General features: G+C 50.7%; 1 protein-coding gene and 1 long non-coding RNA gene across 3 annotated transcripts; both read right to left on the reverse strand.

The window, feature by feature from the left end:
• Nucleotides 1-214: 214 nt before the first annotated feature.
• Nucleotides 215-13,940, reverse strand: LOC107323235. Its single transcript, XR_001559180.2, has 2 exons — nucleotides 3,196-13,940; nucleotides 215-3,074 (listed from the first exon to the last, which is right to left on the reverse strand). It is a non-coding gene; the product is annotated as an uncharacterized LOC107323235 (long non-coding RNA).
• Nucleotides 13,941-16,221: 2,281 nt separating this feature from the next.
• SLC35C2 (solute carrier family 35 member C2) lies at nucleotides 16,222-20,908 on the reverse strand. Of its 2 annotated transcripts, XM_015881889.2 has the most exons (9): nucleotides 20,733-20,908; nucleotides 20,511-20,661; nucleotides 19,413-19,476; nucleotides 19,230-19,302; nucleotides 18,882-19,050; nucleotides 18,517-18,600; nucleotides 18,020-18,195; nucleotides 17,232-17,361; nucleotides 16,222-17,097 (listed from the first exon to the last, which is right to left on the reverse strand). In XM_015881889.2, the coding sequence occupies exons 1-9, from the start codon at nucleotides 20,841-20,843 to the stop codon at nucleotides 16,976-16,978; spliced, it is 1,080 nt and encodes a 359-aa protein (XP_015737375.1). In that variant the 5' UTR covers nucleotides 20,844-20,908; the 3' UTR covers nucleotides 16,222-16,975. The 2 variants fall into 2 exon arrangements, with proteins under 2 accessions (XP_015737375.1, XP_015737376.1); XM_015881890.2 differs by lacking the exon at nucleotides 20,511-20,661 and having other exon boundaries at nucleotides 20,733-20,831.
• Nucleotides 20,909-20,936: the final 28 nt, after the last annotated feature.

Consider the following 20,936-nt stretch of genomic DNA (forward strand, 5'->3'; position numbering starts at 1 on the left):
GCACCACACAGCCTCCTCCCGTGATTCTCTCCCTAGTAAATACACATGCATACACGCACACTCACACGTGCTTTTCTGTTCCCTTTCTCCATCTGAGAGAGGGGAGAAACAGGGCTCAGAGCAACTGTAATCTTCCCATAAAGACAGAAGAGCTGTGGTGCAGTCACATGCAGTGAAAGCCCCAATTTTGCTGCAAAAAGCTGCGGAAAGCAGGTAAGTTGGAAAATAGCAGTAGTTTATTTCTGATACTAGGATGGTCTTTGGACTCATATCCCAGCAAGGCACAGCAATGTGACCACTTTTGGAGTATGTCGGTGTTGTAATGGCTGAACTCATTACTCTGATAAATAACACGGCTGGGAGGGAGCAGCAAAGCCCCAGCACTGCTGGTGAAGGAGCCCTGTCCAGTGCCTGCATCTGGAGGTACAGCACAAGAGTCCATCCTTCCCCATGCCCAGTCCCCTCCTATGCAAACCCTGCTCAGCAATCACCACCAGATCCACCATCTTTTAACACACGTCTGTGTGAGCCCGGTGAATCCCCTGCTTCCTACAGCCCCACTCATAGAGTTCCCATTGAAATACACTTTCCTTGTGCCACGTGTTGTTCTTCTGTCTCAGCGAGCAGGTTTCCCTGTGTATCATTTTGAATGAGTGTGTACAGCTGCAGGAACTCAAGCCTCCCCAAAGGCACAGCACAAGTGCACCACGTCGAGCTCACTCAGTTACCAGGATCCAGGGAATAACACTAACCTTGTAACAAACGTCAGTATTTCCAAATGGCAAATATGTGTCTTCCCTCTTATTTCCCAAGCGTAGGACCTAGCAGCGTAGGTACTTTTAGAACACACTGAAGTGTAGCCCAGAGTGCCCTTTGCCCATGGAATGAAGTTTATCTGCTGTGTATTCCTTCCTTTTCCTTTTTCCAGGGCTGTCATCCTACCAACCTCCCCCCCGTGCCCCCCTGAAGCCAACCTCACCTCTGCATTTCATTCACCACTTCACAGCATAAAGTCCACAATATGCTTTTACCCACAGAGTCCTCCATGAGACGCAGCCTCAAAGAACACATTCCAAGTCACATATTTCAGGTTGTACTTCAGGGCCACATTTGCCATGACCTGGGATTTTCCTGGGTAATATTCCTGCTTTCTGTACCTGCTCCGTATCTCTTACCAGAGGTGATTTCTCCTTGCCAAAGCATGGTCCTCTCATCCAGGCTTCTGCTGCTGCAGCTTCTGGCTCTCGTTCATTGGACGCTTGCCTTTCCTTTCATACCACACACAGAATTCCAATCCCGTCAGCTCTGTGGTTTTACTGCAGGTCTTCAATCATGTTGCAGACTGATTGGCTTCTGCTGGCATGAAAAAAACTTAAAAGGAGTCGTTGTTTCATGGGCTACATAACCACATTTTGTCACGTTTATATTTTCCCTTCCATGTTTTTCTCCTCCTCTGACCCTATGCACACAGACTGGCACTTTCACGTTAGCGTTTCTTTCATCCACACTAATTGCTGTTAAATGGATCTCAAACTGCCTGATAGTTTCCATTCTCAACTGCACCCCTGCAGGGAAGGGTTTAATGCTGGACCCTGTGATATGCTTGTTAGTTCTTCCAAGAGCTCTCAGAAGCCATCAAAGATCATACTTACATTTTGTGAGAGCCACCTTACAAAAAGAAGTGTATCTATGAGGGAAAGATTGCCTCCACTGCGGCTGCTATGAACCAGCCCTGACAAATGTGACATCTTTCTGAACAGTAAATTGCAGGAGGTTAAAAATAATTTCCCAGCCTATCTTTCTGTGTCCCTCGTCTCAAGAAGCAGCAACACCTGGCGTTGTGCAAACACGGGTTGTGGAGAGCACTGATGGGAGCACACATCCCTGGGATGCAGTGAAGGAAGTCAGCTCTGCTTCCTGACCCCGAGGGGTTGGAGAGCTGAGCAGAGATGTGCTCTGTGCTCAGCAAAGATGAACACCTCGGACAAACGCTCTGTGCTCTCCATCCCTCAGTGCACTGCAAACCTCTTCCTCCTCCAGCCACAACTGCAGCCAACAGCCTGAGGATCACAGGTGCCTCTTGTAGCCTGCAGCAGCAAACCCAAACTCAGCCCTTCCCACTGAAGTTCAGCAGCAGAGGAATGCACACCAAGTGATCTCCCAGAGCAGCATGAAGCCACTGGCTGGACAGCAGCTCCCATTGCCTCCTTGCTCCTGGCTCTGCCACCAGTGCCATAGCAGTTTCAATGGTGACAGGCGATCCATGAGTGCTGTTTGAAAAGAGCAGTGTCTGAGCAGTGGTGCAGTGGGGTAGGAAAGCACTGCCTCATCTAGGACACGCTCCCAGAGGCATTTCCTAGCAACAGGGACCCCTTGAGACAAAGTATAGTCCCTCTGTGATCATCACCATCCCTCCAAAGATCCCTAGGAGCCTTTCTGAGATTCTAAGCAAAGCTTTGTGCTACCCATCCCTTTCCCTGTCTTAACACAGACTTCTGCTTATGGAAACCTCTCTGAAGGCCATCTGAGAACCAGCTGCCAAACACGAGTGCCCGTGGATGTGGCTCCCACCATCTTTGTCACGGAAGAACACCCAGCTTCTGATGGCAATTCAGCTTTTGATTTATGTTCAGTTGTAAATTTGTTTACAGCAGGTCATGTTTGTCCATTGCCTTCTTCTCCATGCTTCAATGCAGCTGGAACAGACACAGTAGTCTGGCATTTAACCCCTCCTGGACAAGCAGGATGCTGTGCTTCATTCCACAGCACTCTCAAGCCTTGCAGCAATCCTCTAGTGCTGGGGAGCTGCCCCTGTGCAGAGCTGCAGCCTGTACAAACAGCCTCAGTCCAGGCTGCCAGGAGCTGGGAAGGCAACATCCACACAGAAATGTTCAGTGTGGCTCCTCAGGGTGTTCTTGTGATTGCCTTTGGAGCAGCGTGGCCCTGGGACAGGTGTGGGGAACAGGCTTCACATGCCACTTCCTTCCCTGAAACTTCAAACAGCATCGAACCTGAATTATTCACTTGTAATCCCTTGGAGCTGGCAGCAGCTCAGAGAGGATCCAGTTCAGGTGCTAAGAAGCAAGCAAGAAAAAAAGAACCCATTAAATTTAAAAACCTCTGAGTCATAACATGTAAAAATATATTCAGGCCAGGAGCCAGGCCAGGATGGGGATGCTGGGTGCAAGCAGGCACCTCTCTGCATGCTGGCAGCTCTCTGAGCACGAGCAGGTAGTACAAAGATGAGGGAACCTGGGGCTGAGGGAGGTCCTGGGCTTGGTGAGCCTGGATGACCAGCTCTGATGCCTCTTCTGACTCCTTGCAGTCCCTTGTCTTCTCTCTGTGATGTTGTGGTAAGGAAAGAGCCAAAGACAGGTATAGAGGGAGCAGAGCTGGGCTAAGAAAGGCTGAAAAGCATAGTCCTGTTCCAAAGGAAACTGCCCTCTCCCTCCCCACTGCCAGAACCCCAGCGCAGCCTCTCCAGAGGTGCTGGGGATCCCCAAAGCAAGGTGCAGAGCAGCTCTTCCCAGGGACACATTCAAGGAGCCCAGAGCTGCTCTTGCAGCAGCGTACTCTGAAAGCTCCTGTTTGCTGAGACCATAGAATCACAGCACAGCTCGGGTTGGAAGGGACCTCCAGGATCACCTAGTTCCATCCCCCTGCTGTGCAGAAAGCAGCTCCGGAGAGACACAAGCTTCAGAGAGCTGTAATGGAAAGCATTTAAAAAGTCATGCTCCAGCAGCTTGGCTGCCCAGCAGCCTCAGCCCACTCCTGCTGTGAGTGCTCCATCATCCCTGAACCAAACTGGACTGATGAGAGAGAAACACTCCATCTCAGGGCTGGAAACATACTCTGCTGCTGCCAGGAGCTGGCTGCTGGGGACAGGGTGAGCAGCAGGCACCTGAGGGCACCGTGCCCTGGGCCATACAGAAATGCCTTCAGCCAGTGGCATAGAGTCTCAAGAGCTTTGTGCATCCTCTTGCTGTAGTGCTTTAGCTCTCCATCTCCAGGGCTCTGGATCCTGACCCAGACTGAGCTCTATGTATGAGCACCAGTGAGTGCCCACTGGCACCTGTGGGCAGTGTGGCAATTCCAGTTTGTTCACCCCTTCTCAAGGGCATCTCAGCAAGCAAAGCAGCTCTGCGCTTCCTCACCCAATGAACCCACAGAGCACCAGAGCAAGGTCAGGGTGCTGAGCAAACTGATGCAAGCAAGCAATTGTGATGGTTTTTTTGCTGGGTATGGAATGAAGATGAAGGTCTGGAGAAGGTCTCTGGCTACCCAGAGATCTAGAAAGATCAGAGCAAGCAGGAAGGTCGTGCATCCAGCAACATTTTGTGCTTGTCTCTTCATCAGAACTTACTGCCTCCACCTGAGCACTCTTACCATCTAGATGGAGGAATATCCCACCCTACCTTCTGGAACCCTTCCCACCTCTTCCCTGTCAAGAGCTGAGTACAGCCCCTTACTGCCATCACACCCCAGTATCCATTTCTTTGCTTGGCTCCGAGGTAGCGCTGATCCCACCACCCCATCACACCCCAGCTGCTCACTGCTGCAGAGCAGAACCAGGCAAACAGCTCTTCAAGAACAAAGCTCTTTCCTGAGTGGGTTTGGCTGCCTCGCCTGCAACTAAATATTCAGAGGCACTGTGCGCTAGCCCTTTGATCAGCAATTTATCTCTCCATGCCACAAGTTTCCTGCAGCCTGGCGTTTCCTCCCCGTGCTCAGCCCAGCTCCCAGGAGCCTGGGAGACAGGTGTGAGAAATTAGCTATAGGGACTAACGCTCTGACAGGAACCAGCACCAAAAGCAGAGGACAGAGCGTAATGTTTATTACACTTGAAGCAAAGCAAACATGTGGCCTACTTATGTATCTACAGAGAATTAATTGGGGAGCTCCACAAAGCAGCAGATTATAAATTAGAATCATTTTCACCAACTTCAGCCCATTCATCTTATTTCACACCAGGGCTGTCAACGCTGCCTGACGCGGCCCCGGACCACTGGCTGCTGCCACAGAGGGTCTGCCAGCAGAGAGCCCATAGGCACAGCATGTCTGATCCCACAGGAAGAGCATGGGGGTCAAGCCAGGATGTTTCCTTGAATAGAAAGCAAAGTCAGAGCCTTGAGAGTGGCTGCAGAGGAGCCGAGTGCTACAGCTCTCACCTGCAGGGCTGTGCTGTGCAGCGCTCTGCACCCCGTTAGTATCAGCTCTGGTTGGACCAAGGCCCAGTAAGAGCCCCACAGGCGTTACAGGCATTCTGGTCTGGATTCAAAATACCCAGAGCAGCCCCTGACCTCCAGATGGTGACACCTTGCCAGCACATCACAAAACAAAGGATTAGAATAACTCAGATTTGGCCTATAAATACTTACCGATTCCCAAGGGGACAGCATGCAAAATATCACATTGATGCTGGGATCATTTCTCTCCTAAAGGTCACCTGCTGCCTGGCTGGAAGGAGCAGCAGAACAGCCAATAGAGAGGGTTGCACAAGGTCTGAAGATCTGCTCCTGAAGGTGCCATTTGGGTCGGACAAACAGGCCACACTCTCTGATCTCAACTCTCCTGCCCTTCACAGCAACCAGAGGTGAACAGAACCAAAGGTGGGGTTGGATACTTAACAGCATCCACCTGTCCCAACAAAGCCACTCCCTGGAAGGTATCTGCAGGGCTCTGGTTTCCTCAGGCACCAAATGGTTTCCATTGGGAGAGTCTTTTCAATCTGTATCATGTCTTCAGAGCAGCCAGGAGCAATAACCAGGAGCAGGCTGGGGATGGGTATGCAGGCATTGCTCTTCCCAACTAGTTTTCAGCTCTGGGAACACCTGTCTGTTTGTAAATCAGCCCTTTCCACCAAGCTTCCAGGAAGCAGGATGCCCCAGAGCCAGCGTGCTGCCAAGGGCTTCAGAACTGCAGTACAACAGGGCCAGACAAGCTCCTTCCCATGGCGGGGACACACATCAACCTGTTCTTTCTGCAGCTGTAGCAACTTGCATTGACACACAGGTCATCTGGCTCAGTGGTACCACCAGAGCTTGCACCAGGAAGGCTGTGCAATCAGGGCAGAGCCCACCATGCACCCCAGCCCAGATGCAGAGCACTTGCTGCAGGGTTCCTCCTGGTTCTGACAGCACAGAGAAGCCCAGGGCCTCATTCTGCTGCCAGGCCCGGTGCCAGAACTTCACACCCCGTAATCGCTGCTCTCCATGCAGCAGCTGCAGCCCTCGCTCTGCGCCTGGCTGGCTGGTAATTTGTATCGTTAAGCGAGAGTTCGTTCAAATGGCATTCCTAATTAGTACAGCAATACTATTAGCATTGCTAACGCATTCCAAACGTTTTCATTAACGCATCCTGACACCGTGTAAAAGCTGTGCTGGGGAAGAGCCCGAGGTGAGGAAGCTGGGTGAAAAGGCAGCATCCCTGCCCCAGCATTGCCGGCCCTGATAAACCACAACCAGCAGAAGCTGAACTGGGTCAGTCGTGCCACTGTGCGTGCACAAGCACACACACGTGCGTGGTAGGGAATCATAGTGACAGAAGTGACCCAGCGAGGGAATTTCAGGACAAAAGAAGGAAACCGGTAGAATAGAGCTGAGGGGGGCAGGGGCAATAAACCAAAATGTAAGCTGGATAAATTATTTACGGCAAGAAACAATGTGAAGTTACTTACTCTGGCTCTTTGCATCCTAAATGGGATCTACAGCGTTTCTCACATCTCCCCTGTGTGCCGAGTGATTTTTTCGTTACAATTGGATGCATGAAGCTGGGGCAATCTTATAAAGGACTCCGGGAGATCGGTTTAGCATTGATCATGTGCTGAATTTAAAGGCTTTTCACATCCATCTGCTGTTGCTCTTTGAGTGATAGGTCAACTGGGACCTGGGCGCTCGCTACACCCTGCGGCTGGGCTGCTGGGGGAGCCTTCTGTATGAGAAATGTCCCGACTTCATGAAATAGCAGGGGAACAGAATAGAAAAAAATGACTTCCAGGTCTATATTTACTCAACAGACCTGGAAAAGCGCTCTCTAGAAGGCAGCAATCTCAGCATCCACATGGTCTGGTCTGACAGAGGTACAGACGGACACCTCTGTATTCTTGGCAAGCAGAAGAACAGCTCATAGTTTGGGAAATGAGTAGATCCAAGCTGGGAGGCACTGGCTGCCCTGAGCCTGTGGCTCTGCCAGCAGCTGATGCACATACTCTGCATCCCAAGCTTTCAGATGGAATAGAACGAGTTACAGCAAGGAGCAGCAGAGTAATTGTGAGTTAATATCGTCCCATGTTTTTTATTACACTCAGAGTATTAAATTGATAGCTTGGTACCAGAGGCCAGAAGTGCCATCTCTCAGCATGATGAAATCTATGAAGCCCATGAACAGGAGAAAACGGCGAGATTTATAAAGGCATCCGTAAAATTAACGTTTGGGTGAGAATGTGGGAGAGCAGAGAGCATGAAATGCAGCAGCAGGCTGTCAAGAACCGGTACCTCTCTGCACCTACAGAGCTGTCAGATCAGCAGACCGTTGCCTGGGTGCATCCTCCTGCACTGGTGCTCAGCTGAATGGGGCCCCAGGGCCTCACTATTGCCAGGAAGAAGGGTCACTTACCCAGACCAGCTGCCACTGCATTGCACAGCACACACTTCTGCACGCAGACACCGTGGCACGTCCTACCTGTATGCAATCAGCCATGTGCCATATGTACTCTGCTGTCTCCAATGCTTAGTGTAAATGAAGGCATTGCCACCACTGCCTGCAGTATGACTGGTTTGCAATTAAAGCAATGAAATGTTGATACAGGAATAAATCTATGTTAATGAGGAGAATTCTGTTCCTACACTGGCAGACTAGGAACTCAGGGAGGATGGATATCTGATGTGCACTGCTTCCAGACAGCAGCTAGGCTTGGGAAGGGGAGCAGGGAGGCAAAAGGGAGTAACTCAGGCAGGTGGTTAGTTGTGCTCAGGAGACACCAACAGTTTCATTTCCATCTGGTTTCCCCTACAAAGGGGTTCGCAGGAGAGACCAGAACAGTGCCAGGCTTGTTTGTGCTTGGAGGCTGGTTGAGCTGGTTTAGTCCCTGGAAAGTGAATGGCACCTGGCTCAAAGAATTAGGAAGAGAACATGAAATTCAGGCAGCAACTCTACCAAAGATTAAGGACATGCTGCTCCCAGCCATTCCACCTCAACAGCCTGTTTTAAAAGTCCTTTGCTAGCAGCAGGGGTTATGCAGGAGGAAATCCCCATACAGGTCATCCTCAACTCTCCTCTGTTCCTCAGAAACACTGCACTAATCCCTGTTGCCTGCCTACATGGGAAACCACGGAGACACAGAATCCAATTAGCTCGAAACCCTGCTCTGGCTCCCACACAGCATCTTCCTTCTAATAGAGCTGTGAAGCTGCAGAGATAAATGGTGCATTAGGATTCCAGTGGGATATGACATGCAAGGATGGCTCTGGAGCTGCAGCAGCAGCCCAGGGAATGAGTGAGGCTCCAGTGCACCCCTACTGAGCACCTCTCCCTACCTCTGCATCACACCAGCCCTTCCTCACTTGTCCTGCAGCATCACATCAGCTGAACCCAGGTGCATGTGGTGAAAGCTGAGGACAGAGGCCATGGCCATGCCTGCAGCACTCACTCTCTCCTTTGCACCCAGAGTAAATTACCTGCTTTGTAGTTTGCAGCAACAACTTAACAGTATTAATTTATTGTGTCCTGTCTTTAACAAACACCATTATCATATCACCAGCCAGGATTATGCAAATCCGAGGAAAGGAATTATTTCTCTCCCCAAAGTCACCTTGATTTATCAGCTTTAGCCCAAAATGAAACAGAAGTTGTTTTAATAGTTGTTCAACACATGACCACACCCAAGGGGCTGTGAGAGCCCCAGGTGACAAAATGCACATCCAGGCCAGGCACAGCCCAGCTGGGTGACCCTCAGTATCTACAGCTGACATAGGGACAGCTCTGTGCTGGCTCCCATAATGTCTGCTCCATCATTTTTTCTTTGCAAGCTCCACAGGTGGCAGAGAAAGATATAAGGGCAGTGAGCAAACCCAGGTGCAGCACCAAGGCTGCAGGTTGGTGTGCTCAACAGCCGTGCTGTGTGGGTTTGCCTGAGAGCATCACAGAGCTGTGTAAAGACTGACCGTTGCTTGTGGACACATGTGTTTCACACTACGAAGACAAGCTGCAAGGAGGAAAGAGGAGGAATGGCCACTGCAGTCACAGCCAGAGATGTGGGATGCTACACCCCTACATACCACAGCAAAGCCCTGGGATCAAGGCTGCTTCTTGTCTCACGAGAATTCAGTCTCTTTCGTGCTGCACATTCAGACTGGTTTCTCCCCCAGCTCCTCACCATTAGTCCCTCCTTTCCAGTTGTGCCCGATGTCCTCTGATCATTCCAAGCCTCCTTGTGTGCTGCCCCATATCAGGCTCTGCCTCTGCTGTCCTTGCCGGGTTGGAAGGAAGCTTGGAAAGAGGGTCTGCATCCTGACCTTGGGAGTCCCATGAATGAAGCCCTCCCAATGCAGCCAGCCCTGCCCACAGCCCGCTGCAGCACCATCCCTCTCCACAGACATGAATTCCTTGCTGACGTTGCTGAGCACTGGGACAAGAGAGACCAGAGGCAGGAAAGCAAGTGCAAAGCCACAGCACAGGAGGGATGCAATGGCAGAGGCAGAAACAGGGAAAGCAATTCAATTTTCAGAGGCTGTCCCACCATTTCAACACAGAGAGACGATAAGAAACCCATTTCCAGCGATAGGCACCCTAATCCCCAGCCATCCTGCATTTCCATTTCTGAGAGGCACCGTTTCCAACAGGGAGGCATTTTCCCATCTAGGTTTGCTAGAAGGGACAGTGCTGGATTAAATACCAATTTTCCCAGCACTGTTTTAACTCCTTCTGCACCCACTCCTGCCACTTCTGTGAGCACTGGATGTAGGTGGCAGTAGGACAGCTGCTGCAGTCCCCTGGAGCAGTCATGGGGGCCTCTCATGGGCTTCTTCCAGAGCACTGCACCCTGCAGAGACAGAGCAAAGGGTGAGCAACGCAGCTGAGGTCAATTTGTTACTGCTCAAGGTTTGGTTCTCAGACAGAACTGTGGGACAGGAGTCCTGTAGTGAAGCCTACAAAGGCCTTGCTTCCCCCATGGAGCAGGACTCCTCCTCACCACCTGGGATCCACCAGGCTGCTGCACTCCTGAGATGCCAGCACAGTTTACCCCCAGGTGCTCGCAGCCAACTCTCTGTGCTTCCATCACACAGCCTAGGGCTCCTACCCACAATCTAAATCAGTCCCTCACTGTACTGTTATTTATTGGATCAGAAATGACAAATGGCAACAGAAGGGGGCTGGGCCCAGTGCACAGGGAGTGCTGATGCAGCAGGAGCCAAGGGAGCTGTATGCCAGGGGGAGAGCCCCCACAGCTGGTGATGCATAGGGCTAAGGGAACAACCAAGGACCAAATCCCTCTCATGCCTTCACTAGTCAAGGTAAGATTTTTAGCAGAAGCTTCTGTACGAAACACCCACGTGACAAAGAACAGAGATGAGCACTGCGTGAGCTGCGCTTGTTCTCTATGCTCCAGAGAAGCACACAGCTATGCTTCCCATGGAGCCCTGGCTGGTGCTACTGCAGATTTAAGGCACAAGAAACAAACACCAAAAATGCTTCAGCCCTGAGGGAAGAGGAGCACCTGCTGGAAAGACAGGGTAAACATGAGCATTACCACTCCTCCCCCACGTAATCTCCCAGCTGTGGAGAGTTTGATCTGCATTCAGCAGTAATCATAAAAAGGCTCCTTAGCACAGGTGCCCATTACTGCCTGTTAATGCAAGCAGCTCTGATAAAGCAATCACCCAGTCCTGCAAGGCTGAGAAGTTTAAGAGCAATTAAGGTAGCAGGGATACTTATGCTAAAGGGGGGGTCTTGTAGGACAGTTCTGTGTCCCACCAAAGCCCTTTCAGTGCCAGACAGAATGAGTTCTTGCATTCATGCCCTCCAGCTGCATCTCTCACCATTCCCATCCCTTGTTTTCTGTGCCCTTTTCTGGTCAGGTGCCTCCTCCTCCTCTTTTCTGTTTAAAGCCTCCCTTTGCTTGCTTTTCCATGGAAGATGTGGCTGTGGGGAAGGCAACTAGGGGTCATGAACCAATGATGTGAACAGTAATGCAATTCCTAGCAATAACTCACTGCTCTTTGTTCTCTTATCCTCCAGGACCTGCCAGCCTGGTGGGGCAGCCCCTTCCAAGACGGCTTCCAACCCCAGTGGGCAATGACAATGAGACTGACCCACTTGGGTTAATAATAAGTTGAGGGGAAATCAGCCATTCACGGGACCACAGAGTCCTTTTTGCTTTACACACAGCACTCCCTGTCTCCTGCACATGCTCTCAGTGGGGAAAGCAGTGGCAGCAAGCTCAGAGATGTGGATGGTTGCGATGAGTGGGATGGCGCTGACGATCCGTTCTGGTGCCCACATTTCTAAAGGGATTTGAAAAAAAAAAAATACATAAGATAATGTAGGATGTACAGAAGAATGACAAATGTGATTTGGAGGCTGGAGAAAACACTTGCCAGAGACGGAATGAAAGAGTTCAGTCTGTTATCTCACCAAAAAGGGAGACTGAGAGGTGATTTGATTGTAAGCACTTCACAGAGAGAAAATACTTGGTGTGAAAGAGCTCTTTAACTTTGTGAAGAAAAGAGGATGGAGCCTGTAGTCAAGCAAGTGCAAATAAGAAACACGGCACTGGGCCACGCTACCAGGGAAGTGCCATCTGCTCTGCCTCCTAGCATCCTCCATCCTGTCATGGAAAATACATCAGCTGAGAGATACTGAGTTCATTACAGGCTAAAGAAGATAATGGCATTTCTCACTTGGAGCTACACAGGGCCCCCGGACAGCTGAACAGCCACTTCAGGCCTTAAAATCTATGAAGCTGGCAGCACAAGGTACAGCCGGCACCATGCGAGGAGGCACTGAACCACCTGCAGGGAGCTCCTGAGCCACTGGTCTCACCTGCCACCTGGGGATGGACCCAGGATCAGCGCCTACCTCTACCCAAACCTACAATGGACAGCACTGCTGCAGAGGATGGATGCTGGTATGGCCCCTGGTGGGAACAAGGCTTCCTTTCCCTCTGAGGCTGGTGCAAGGACAGGTAACAAGAACATTCGTTCCTCCAGGCCCTCTCCCCACACTTTCCTTCCTCATCTCTCTGCTCCTACCACCCACACCGAAGCCCATCTGACTGCAGTGCAGAACTGCCTCCCCTCCCCGTGCCAACAGCAGGGGAGAGCAGCTGTGGGCTCTGATAAGAGTGTTAACAGGAAGGGCGATGCTGCCGAACATCAAAGAACAGAGATGTAGGGAAGAATCGGAGCTTCAAGGGGAATCCTGCCGGCTGCATCCTGCACAGGTAGGCGGTCAGATGCTGAGGGACACTGGCAGATTGAGGACAAACGCCTGGAGGGAAACTGGGGAGAATGTTAGCAGTGCACTTGTGTCAAGGAAGCCAAAGACCTGTCCTAGGGCAAAAGCTATGCTGGGTTTGCGGTTTTCTCTCACAAGAAATGACTTCGGAAGAGAGTGTTGGGCAGAAGGAGCATCCATCTCCATAGAATATGCAGAGGACAAGAAAAGGTTGAGGATCTGGATGCTTTAGAGACCTGGGAGTAGACCCTGCCTGCAGAGCTTATTAGCAAGGCCAACCTGCTCCTGTCTCAGAACCTGGACAACTGTCAGCCATGCCAGTGCAGAGGCAGCAGTTCGCCATGTGGTCTTGCCCATCTCTCCTCTTTCAGGCCTGACCATCTTAACAGTTTTGCAAGTCAAATCCTTCAAAACCACACTGTTTTTAAACTCACACTAGCAAAGGGAATGTCCCTGTGGTATCTGTGCCATGACAGCAGCCTGAAATACCTAACAGGGCAGCCTAGGGCTCTGTTCAAGTGCCTCCAGGACCACCCCTGGCTCTCCTGCTCCTCTCATGAAGAGAACCAGGAAATCTCAGTAAACAAGACATTAAACATGAGCCAGTAGCATGTAATGGCATCCTAACTGCTAGCTACACAGCAGGAGATAGGTCAAGGGAAATGATTATCCATCTGTACCCATATTTTGTAAACTCTATGAAGAATACTGTATCTAGCTTCCCCCCAGTACAGGAAAAGACATGGACAAACTGGATTGAGTTCAGTAGAGAGCCAGCACGGTAATACAGGGATTGGAATATATGCTCTTGGAAGGAAAAGCACAGGGAGCCGGGTTTGTTCAGCCTGGGAATGAGATAGATGGCTTCGGGGGCCATCACAGCAACCAGTACCACACAGAAGCTACCTGAGAAAACAGAACCAGGCTCTTGGCAGTGGTGCCCAATGAGAGAGTCCACGAGGTTCCTGCTTGGCCTGGGCTGATCCATCTCATCTCATAGATGAAGAATGCAATGCTGCAATACCCGGCACCAACTCCAACACCTTCTCCACTGAAAACTTTCAACATCTGAAAACAAAGGAGCAGATCTACAGCAACTTCCATACTGATGATGTCCACCAGGCAGGTGGCTCTGCCTCACACAGGAGATGCTGAAACACGACATGAGAAGAATTACTAGGCTGAGATCAGGAGAATGGCTCTTGGCACATTCATGAGGATGCCACCAATTAGTGCAATTACAGGCCTTGGCTACAACTTCCTGCCTGTGATTTTCATTAACAATTGCACAGTCAATTCTGCTACTTTTCACTGGGCAAGTTGCCACACAACGGCAGCAGCTCTGCTCCTGGCAAGGTCCTGAGCAGGGCAGGCACTGGGTGCTGCCCCAAGGCCAGGTGGGCAGCACAGCTCCAGCCAGGCACTCAGACATCCCTGCTCCTGTCAGAAAGACCATCTGCAAGAGGGAAGCAAAAGCCACCACCACTTTCTTAAGCACCCCACCCCAATCCCCCCCTACACACACACAACCCTGTTTTGGCTACATCACCTTTCCTAATGCAAAGCAAGACAAACAATTCTGCCCCTAAGGCCATTCCCAACCTACAACTCCTCAGACAGCTTCAACACACAGTATCTCTCAGGTAAGCACAACCGCATGAAAGGTGTCATTTCCATGCATGGGGTGCAAACCAGGAGCAAAGGTCCTTCACCACCCCTGGAGTACAGATACTTAAGGCTGTGAACATCAAAACCTCAACACCACAGCACTGAACGGGAGAGCCTTGGTGCTGAAGCAGGGGTAAGAATTTGACATAGCAAAAATTGCAAATGCATGTGAGCTCTGACAGTAAGCTTGCTGATGAGACCTTGTTTTCTGGGCAGAGAACTGGAGAGTGCAGAGGGGTTTGCAGGGACAATTTCTCCTTGCCCTCAGGGTGTTTGCTGTGTTGAAATCCCAGCAGGAAGGCAAGCAGCTGTTGCTCAAGTAGAGAGACCTCCTGGGGGGGAGGCAGGGAACAAAAATCAGCGTCCATGTAAACACCTGGCCTTACAGGCAAGGACAGAGCTTGTGGGAAGAGTGCAGCACCTCAGATTCATTCAGCTTTGCTTCCACTCGTTAATTAGTTCAAACGTCATCAATATTCAATCACAGCCCTTTATTTCCTGTGCCTGGCTGTGTGTCAGTGTGTGCAGACCTTCACAAACCTCCCCAGCAGGAACACGTGTGCATGTTCTCTCCATGTAAGGTGCTGTCACACACATGCAGGTCCCCTCAGCACTGCAGTGCTCAACTGTTCCAGCAAGACCAACCTTCACACTCTTCCATCGGGAAACAGAGGCAAACCAAACCATGCCACACAATGGCACAGAAAACGATGACTTCCCATCCTCTCAAGCAGCTCCTGACGTAGGGCTGGGGGTCTGCACGACCACCTCATTCCTCTCACTGCATTGACCCACATCTGCAACAGCTTCAGTGACAACAGGAGACCCTGACTATCTCTGTTCCAAAAGGTATTAGCAGCACATAGAGCTGGAGTAAATGTCAGTGGTGTATTAGTCACCAAGAGGTTGTACCTAGTTCAGAAAGACAGAATGCTGGACACCAGGCTGTAGGGCATCAGCTCCTTTGTCTTAAAGAAGAAACAACTCTGGAAGCACGAGACTACAGAGCCCTATGGCTCCCAAGAACCTGCACAGGCACAATTAAATTTTATCTTTCAGCACCATATGGGATGCAAATCTCTGTGAACAAAGTCACCTTACCTTGGATTTGCAGGGACCTGAAATCCCAGGCAAGAGCTACGCAGTAGGAAGAAACCTAAAGTTCAGTCCAAGGAGAGTGAAAAGTGAAAGGCAAAGAGCAGCTGCAACACTGCTAACAGCCCACATGCAGAAAGCACCACTGCCCCCCAGCATGTAAAAACAGTACTCAGTGCTTCACTAAAGAAGATGGTGCTCACACCTCTCAACAGGGCAAATGGGTAAGCCCCAGTGGAAGGACCACAAGCCCCAACTATTGAAAAATCCAGCCAGGGAGAGAACAAACCATTCTCACTCCAGGACACGTCCCACTTGGCACACAGGATCCCCTGGGGGTGCTGATGGGCCACCACCACTGCACCAGCAGCTTTCCATGAGGTAGCTGCTCCACCTGCTGTCTGCTCTAAAGCAAGGCACCAGGCTCCTTTAGAACACGATGTAAAACGATCAGCATTAACAAAAGTTTTCCTCAGAACCAGCTGGTTTGTTGGTTTTGGTTTTTTTTCTTTTCAGAATATGTTCCTGATTAAAGGCAGCAAGAAAGGCCTCCAGTCTGAAAGCTACCCAGCAAAATCAATGGAGGGACAATCAGTCAAGATGTTTCAGGTTCTGAGTATGAGGAAATTCACTTAATAAAGAGCTGCTGCCCAACCCCATTTCATAGCAGAAAGGAAGTAGATACGCCTTAAATCCTTCACTATTCCACTTCCCTGGACAAAATTTCAGCTCTCACTAACCCAAAGCAATGGGGCAGAGATAAGGTTCCTACAGTGAAACAGAATAGCACGTGTTCTTAGGATATGGGGTCTTGTTAGCACCATCAAAGTAGACAGATCCTCCAAATAGGGATCCCAATCCTAGAGGTCAAGCAACCTTGAGGTTGAGCAAGTATTTGTCCAAATCAATAGGGCACGCAGTAGCAAGGATGCCATGGGTCTAAGACAAAGTTCAGAAGGGAGATGATCTCTGCTTGCTGAAGCACAGCTACATAAGGTGCAGACAGTAGGGAATCAGAAAACTAGTTTATTGAAAATAAAAACCAAGCCACCAAAACCAACCAGCCATAAAAAATACCCACATACTTTCTGGTAAGCTTACTGCTTAAGCTGGGCGTCCTGTGCCCTCTCCTCCCTCGGCTGTAGGGCCAGCAGGACTCCCTGCACCCTCATTTTTTCTCTGCCCAACATCATTTGGCCCTGTTTAATTGATCCCAAATACCAGCAGATTGATAAGTACTCCCCTCCTTACATACACACATGGATATCACCAGGCACAAAGGCTCCTTCTGGGAATTACACGCAATTACCTGCACCCACAAGGACAGGAGCTCCCATTCGGCAGAACCACAAAACAAGCACAGGAAGATGCACCTACCTTCCTCTTTGCAGCTAAAGCCTAAACACCACTAAAACCATCCTGGAACCACTCAGCCTGCAGTCCAGACATGTCCATACTTGATCCACAGCTCATGGTCTGCAATCTCAATATAAAGCCTTCAGGATTCCCTAGAAAGTTTTCCCAGTCTCACCATTTTACTTCTGCTGAACTGGGATTCAATTTCCAAGTTTGCTCTCTGGCAAAGGATATTGCTTGTTTGCTGTGCAACGTCTATGGATCCACACTACAGTAGAACAGCAGGACTCTCACTGGACCCTCGTTCTCCTTTGGAAAGTCAGACAGAGAATCCTTGGACCTTCTCCTTAGGCAGTTGTCAGACCTGGCAAGCACAGAGCATGGGACTCTGCTTCACGTTCATTCAGTGCTGTTGTAGGCTTCCAACATCTTCCTCCTCCTCCTCCCCGTGTTCAGTGTGGTGCAGCAGCAGCTCCAGGTCAGGCTCAGAGCATGTCTCTTTGTGTAGATTCAGTGTTTTCTCACCTGTGAGCAGACAGCTCATTTACTAAGAAGCCAGCTCACACTGGAGCACCCATCAAACCTGGAATCAGGTGCAGCTCCTGGTGAAACTCAAGAACACCTACAGTGAAACACAAAGGTATTTAAAACAGAATCACCTTTGGAATTTAGAGCTTTGAGAACGACATGAAGGGAGATTCCTGACAGACAGACAGCAAAGCCAAGCCAGTTCAAGAGACTGAGGCGGTCTCCCAGCAGGTGCGTGGCAAGGAATAAAATACAGATTTCCTGTGGAAAGAAAAAATATGACAAGTGGCAGCACAGCACCGGACGAGATGTGCATAAGTTATTTTGCAGCACAAGCCTAAATCAAGATGTCAGGCTGTTGACTTCCACCATGTGTAAAAAGTTCCAACAACAGATTCCAGAATCAGAACAACCTGTCAAACTGGGATCAGGGATTTTACGTCCCCTGATTGAACCATTCATCTAATCTGGCAGTTATAAGATTCCTACATAGCTGACTTTCACATGTCACCAACCAGCTCAGCAGTACATGCACTGTACTTTTCAATGAAGGACAACACATGCCACATCAGGTTAATGAGTTACCTCTACCCAGAGGCTTATCCTTATCCAGGTCTGATGCACGAAAGCATTCTCAACTCTCCTCCCTCCCACACCATCCAATGGTCACAAGGCCCACATGTTCAAGCTCCTCCCAGATCCCACCAAACTTTGGACCTTAACAGTATGCAATGCCTCTGCTCTTTGTTATCAGAGCACCAGGGATGAGCCCTCACTGCAGAGACAGCAAGTCAAAGCAGCAAGCTTTTGTGTCATAGGAGATGACCTCTGAGGCTGTAAGGAAGTTCCCACCACATTAGGCCCATTAGGGGTGCCTCAGTACTTGCCCTTTAGTATTAGCACAGGAACCATGCCTTACCTTAAAAATGCCAGCAATAGAAAGGGTGAGGCTAGACGTTCTGGAAACCAAGAGGAACTCAGAAAAGCCTAGACCAAAGGCAAGAATTCCACCCAACAACAGCTTTCCTACCATACAGAACATCGCTCCTGCTTCACGGGAATGGAAGAGCCTCTCTGATACGGACAAAGGCAGGCCTAGGAACAAGACAGTGAGTAGCAGAGGACCCTTCCCAACCCCCAGGGCCCCCCACAAGACTCAGCTGAGCTGCTCACATTCCAGTATCAGGAGGATGTAAAGCCAGGTCTTTAGTCCCCTTATTTCCACAGGTGTGGCAAGCTACAACTGTTACATACTCTGTGATGTTCTACTTAAGTTATATCTTGGTCCTTGTAACTCGAGGATTGCTTTGTAAAGTTCACATGTGTTCACTACACGAATCATCTTAAACCAGCTAAGCAAACTCCCAACCACTCTATTAAGCTACCCTTGCTTTTCTTCCTAATGAACTCACGCACCCTCAAACACTGCAAACAGAGGGAAGAGCACCAGGAACATGAGTGGCTGCAGGTGAAACATGATATCAATGGGGTTCTGGAGCCCTGCAAGAAGAGAATCGATAACAGATCAGGTAACAACAAGCCAGGGATTAGTAAATTCCTTGAGCTATTAGTACTACGTGTAGATGTAAACCTTCTTTGCAATGCCCAGGCTGCTGCTGCTGCAGAGACCAAGCTATCTTTATTACCCACCAAGAGACGATCCCAACCCAGGTTTCAAATGCTGCCCCTTACACAGGAGGTTCTGTTTCTGCACTAAGTTACAGCCTCCTCATTCCCCACCCTTTGCCAGCACCACTTCCCAGTTCCTGCTCTTTACATACCCAGTTCAGCCTTCTGCATAAGTATCTGTGTGAGAGTCCAGCGAACACCCCCAAGGAAAGAGGCACAGAGCACCAGCATGAACCCCTGTGTGTTGAACTGCGTGGACTTGTAGGTGAACATGAAGAGCCCCCCAGCGATCAGCACAACCACCAGCACCAACTGCACCCTCTGGGTGAGAGCAAACACAAAATCACTACCAAGACTCCTAGAGCTGAACAGACAGTTAACTCTTTCAGTCACCCACACAAGTGCATTCCTCCTCTACTTAAGTTTCTCACGCGTGTTATCTCTTTTGCCTCCCTGTGCCTGAGCTTCAGCCTCCTCAAAGCACTGCACTGAACTCTTACCATTTCCTCCAGCTTGAAGAGCAGTGAAAACAGCAGGATGAAGAGAATGGCGGAGGATTTGGTCATCGTGTAGCTGTAAGGACCAAAATATGTCATCATTAGCTTCCAATGCAGTCTTTTACCAGAGAAGCACTATTAGGAAGAACTATTAGGACTCCCAAGGAAGATGAGATCTGTACTCACAGGGACACAGTGACATACAGGAAGCTCCAGTTACTCAGCCCAATGTCCAAGGAAGTCGACAAAGCTGAAGAATCAAAGAAAACATCCTGAAATTAGCTGCCTTCCAGCCCACAAAAGAAATCCCTGCTATGTGTCCACAAACACAGAGCAGAGTCAGGAAAAAATAATGGTGTTTTTCTCACTAACTTTTCAGTACTAACACAGCTTGGATATGCTCAGCTCTGTTTCTATTCTGGAGCCAAAGACCAAATTCCAACCAGAGAAAGCTGCTAATGTAACAAACAACAGGCTGGAAAATAGACTGGGAGGCGCAGCTTGTTTACAGGGGGTCACACAGCTGTCCTGATGGATCCTGTCAGGATGGAGAGGTTTGCTAACAACCTCATGAAGTTCAATAAGGATGAGGGCAGGGAGCTGCAACTGGGAAGGAACAACTCCTGATACAGTATTAATATCAAAAGGCTGAGATTCCCAGGGAAGGTCATGGAACAGCTATCAGTAAAAACCATTTCCAGGCATGGGAAGGAGAAGAAAGTCATTGGTAGCTGTCAGTAGATTTGGATGGTGAGTGCACTCTCAGTAACTCCATGGATGAACCTGATGCACCAGAGGGGCGGGCAGCCAGAGAGCTTTGCTCACAGAAACCTAATAAAGTGAACCACGGGTAGGGGCACATAATCACACTTGGGAAGGAACAACCCCAGGCAGCAGCAGGTGCTGGGACCGCCCAGGAGCCCCAGTTAGCATCACATTGAGCAGTGAGCAGCGTGCACTCCGTGCTGCTAAGGGAGCCATCCCTGGCTGTGCCGGGCCATGTGTCACCTGCATGTCAACACAGACGGTCCTTCCCTCTACTCAGCACTGGTGGGGCCACATCCCGACACCGGGCCCCCAGCACATGGGAAACACCGGCAGGAGCCCAGCATTGACAGATCATGGAGCAGCACGACTCCTACGACAGGCCGAGGGCTGGGACCGCTCCGTGGATGCTCGGGGCGGTGCTATGGATGCCTCATACCCTCCGTTGGCCTCGTCCGGAGACAACACAACCACGGCCCGAGCCGCGGGCAGCCCCCGCCGCCCCATCCCCGGCCGTACCTGCGGGCGCGGCCCGGCGGAGCCACTCGGCCCAGGACAATGTCGGCGGCGGCCGCCCGGAGCGACATCGCAGCACGGAGCGGGACAGCGCCGACAGCGCGAAGATGAGCAGGAGGTGCAGCAACGTGGCGAGCAGCGGGAACGGGAAACTCTGCGGGACCGACAGCCGCCGTCACCGCCGCCGCCCGGCCGCCCGCCGCCCCGCCGCCCAGCGCCCCGCACCTTCATCAGCCACTTGTTGTAGAAGGTGATGCCGATGGAGAAGCCGTAGTACAGCAGCACCAGCGCCGCCACCAGCGCAGCCCGGCCCAGCGCCGCCGCCCCCGTCCCCATGCGACCGAACGGGGCCCCGCGACCAGCAGCGCCGGGCCGAGGAACGGAGGAACCGGTGACGACGCGGCGGAGGGCGGGGAATGAGGCGGGCGG

This window comes from Coturnix japonica, chromosome 20 (assembly GCF_001577835.2).
Source record: "Coturnix japonica isolate 7356 chromosome 20, Coturnix japonica 2.1, whole genome shotgun sequence".
Taxonomy (NCBI): Eukaryota; Metazoa; Chordata; class Aves; order Galliformes; family Phasianidae; genus Coturnix; species Coturnix japonica.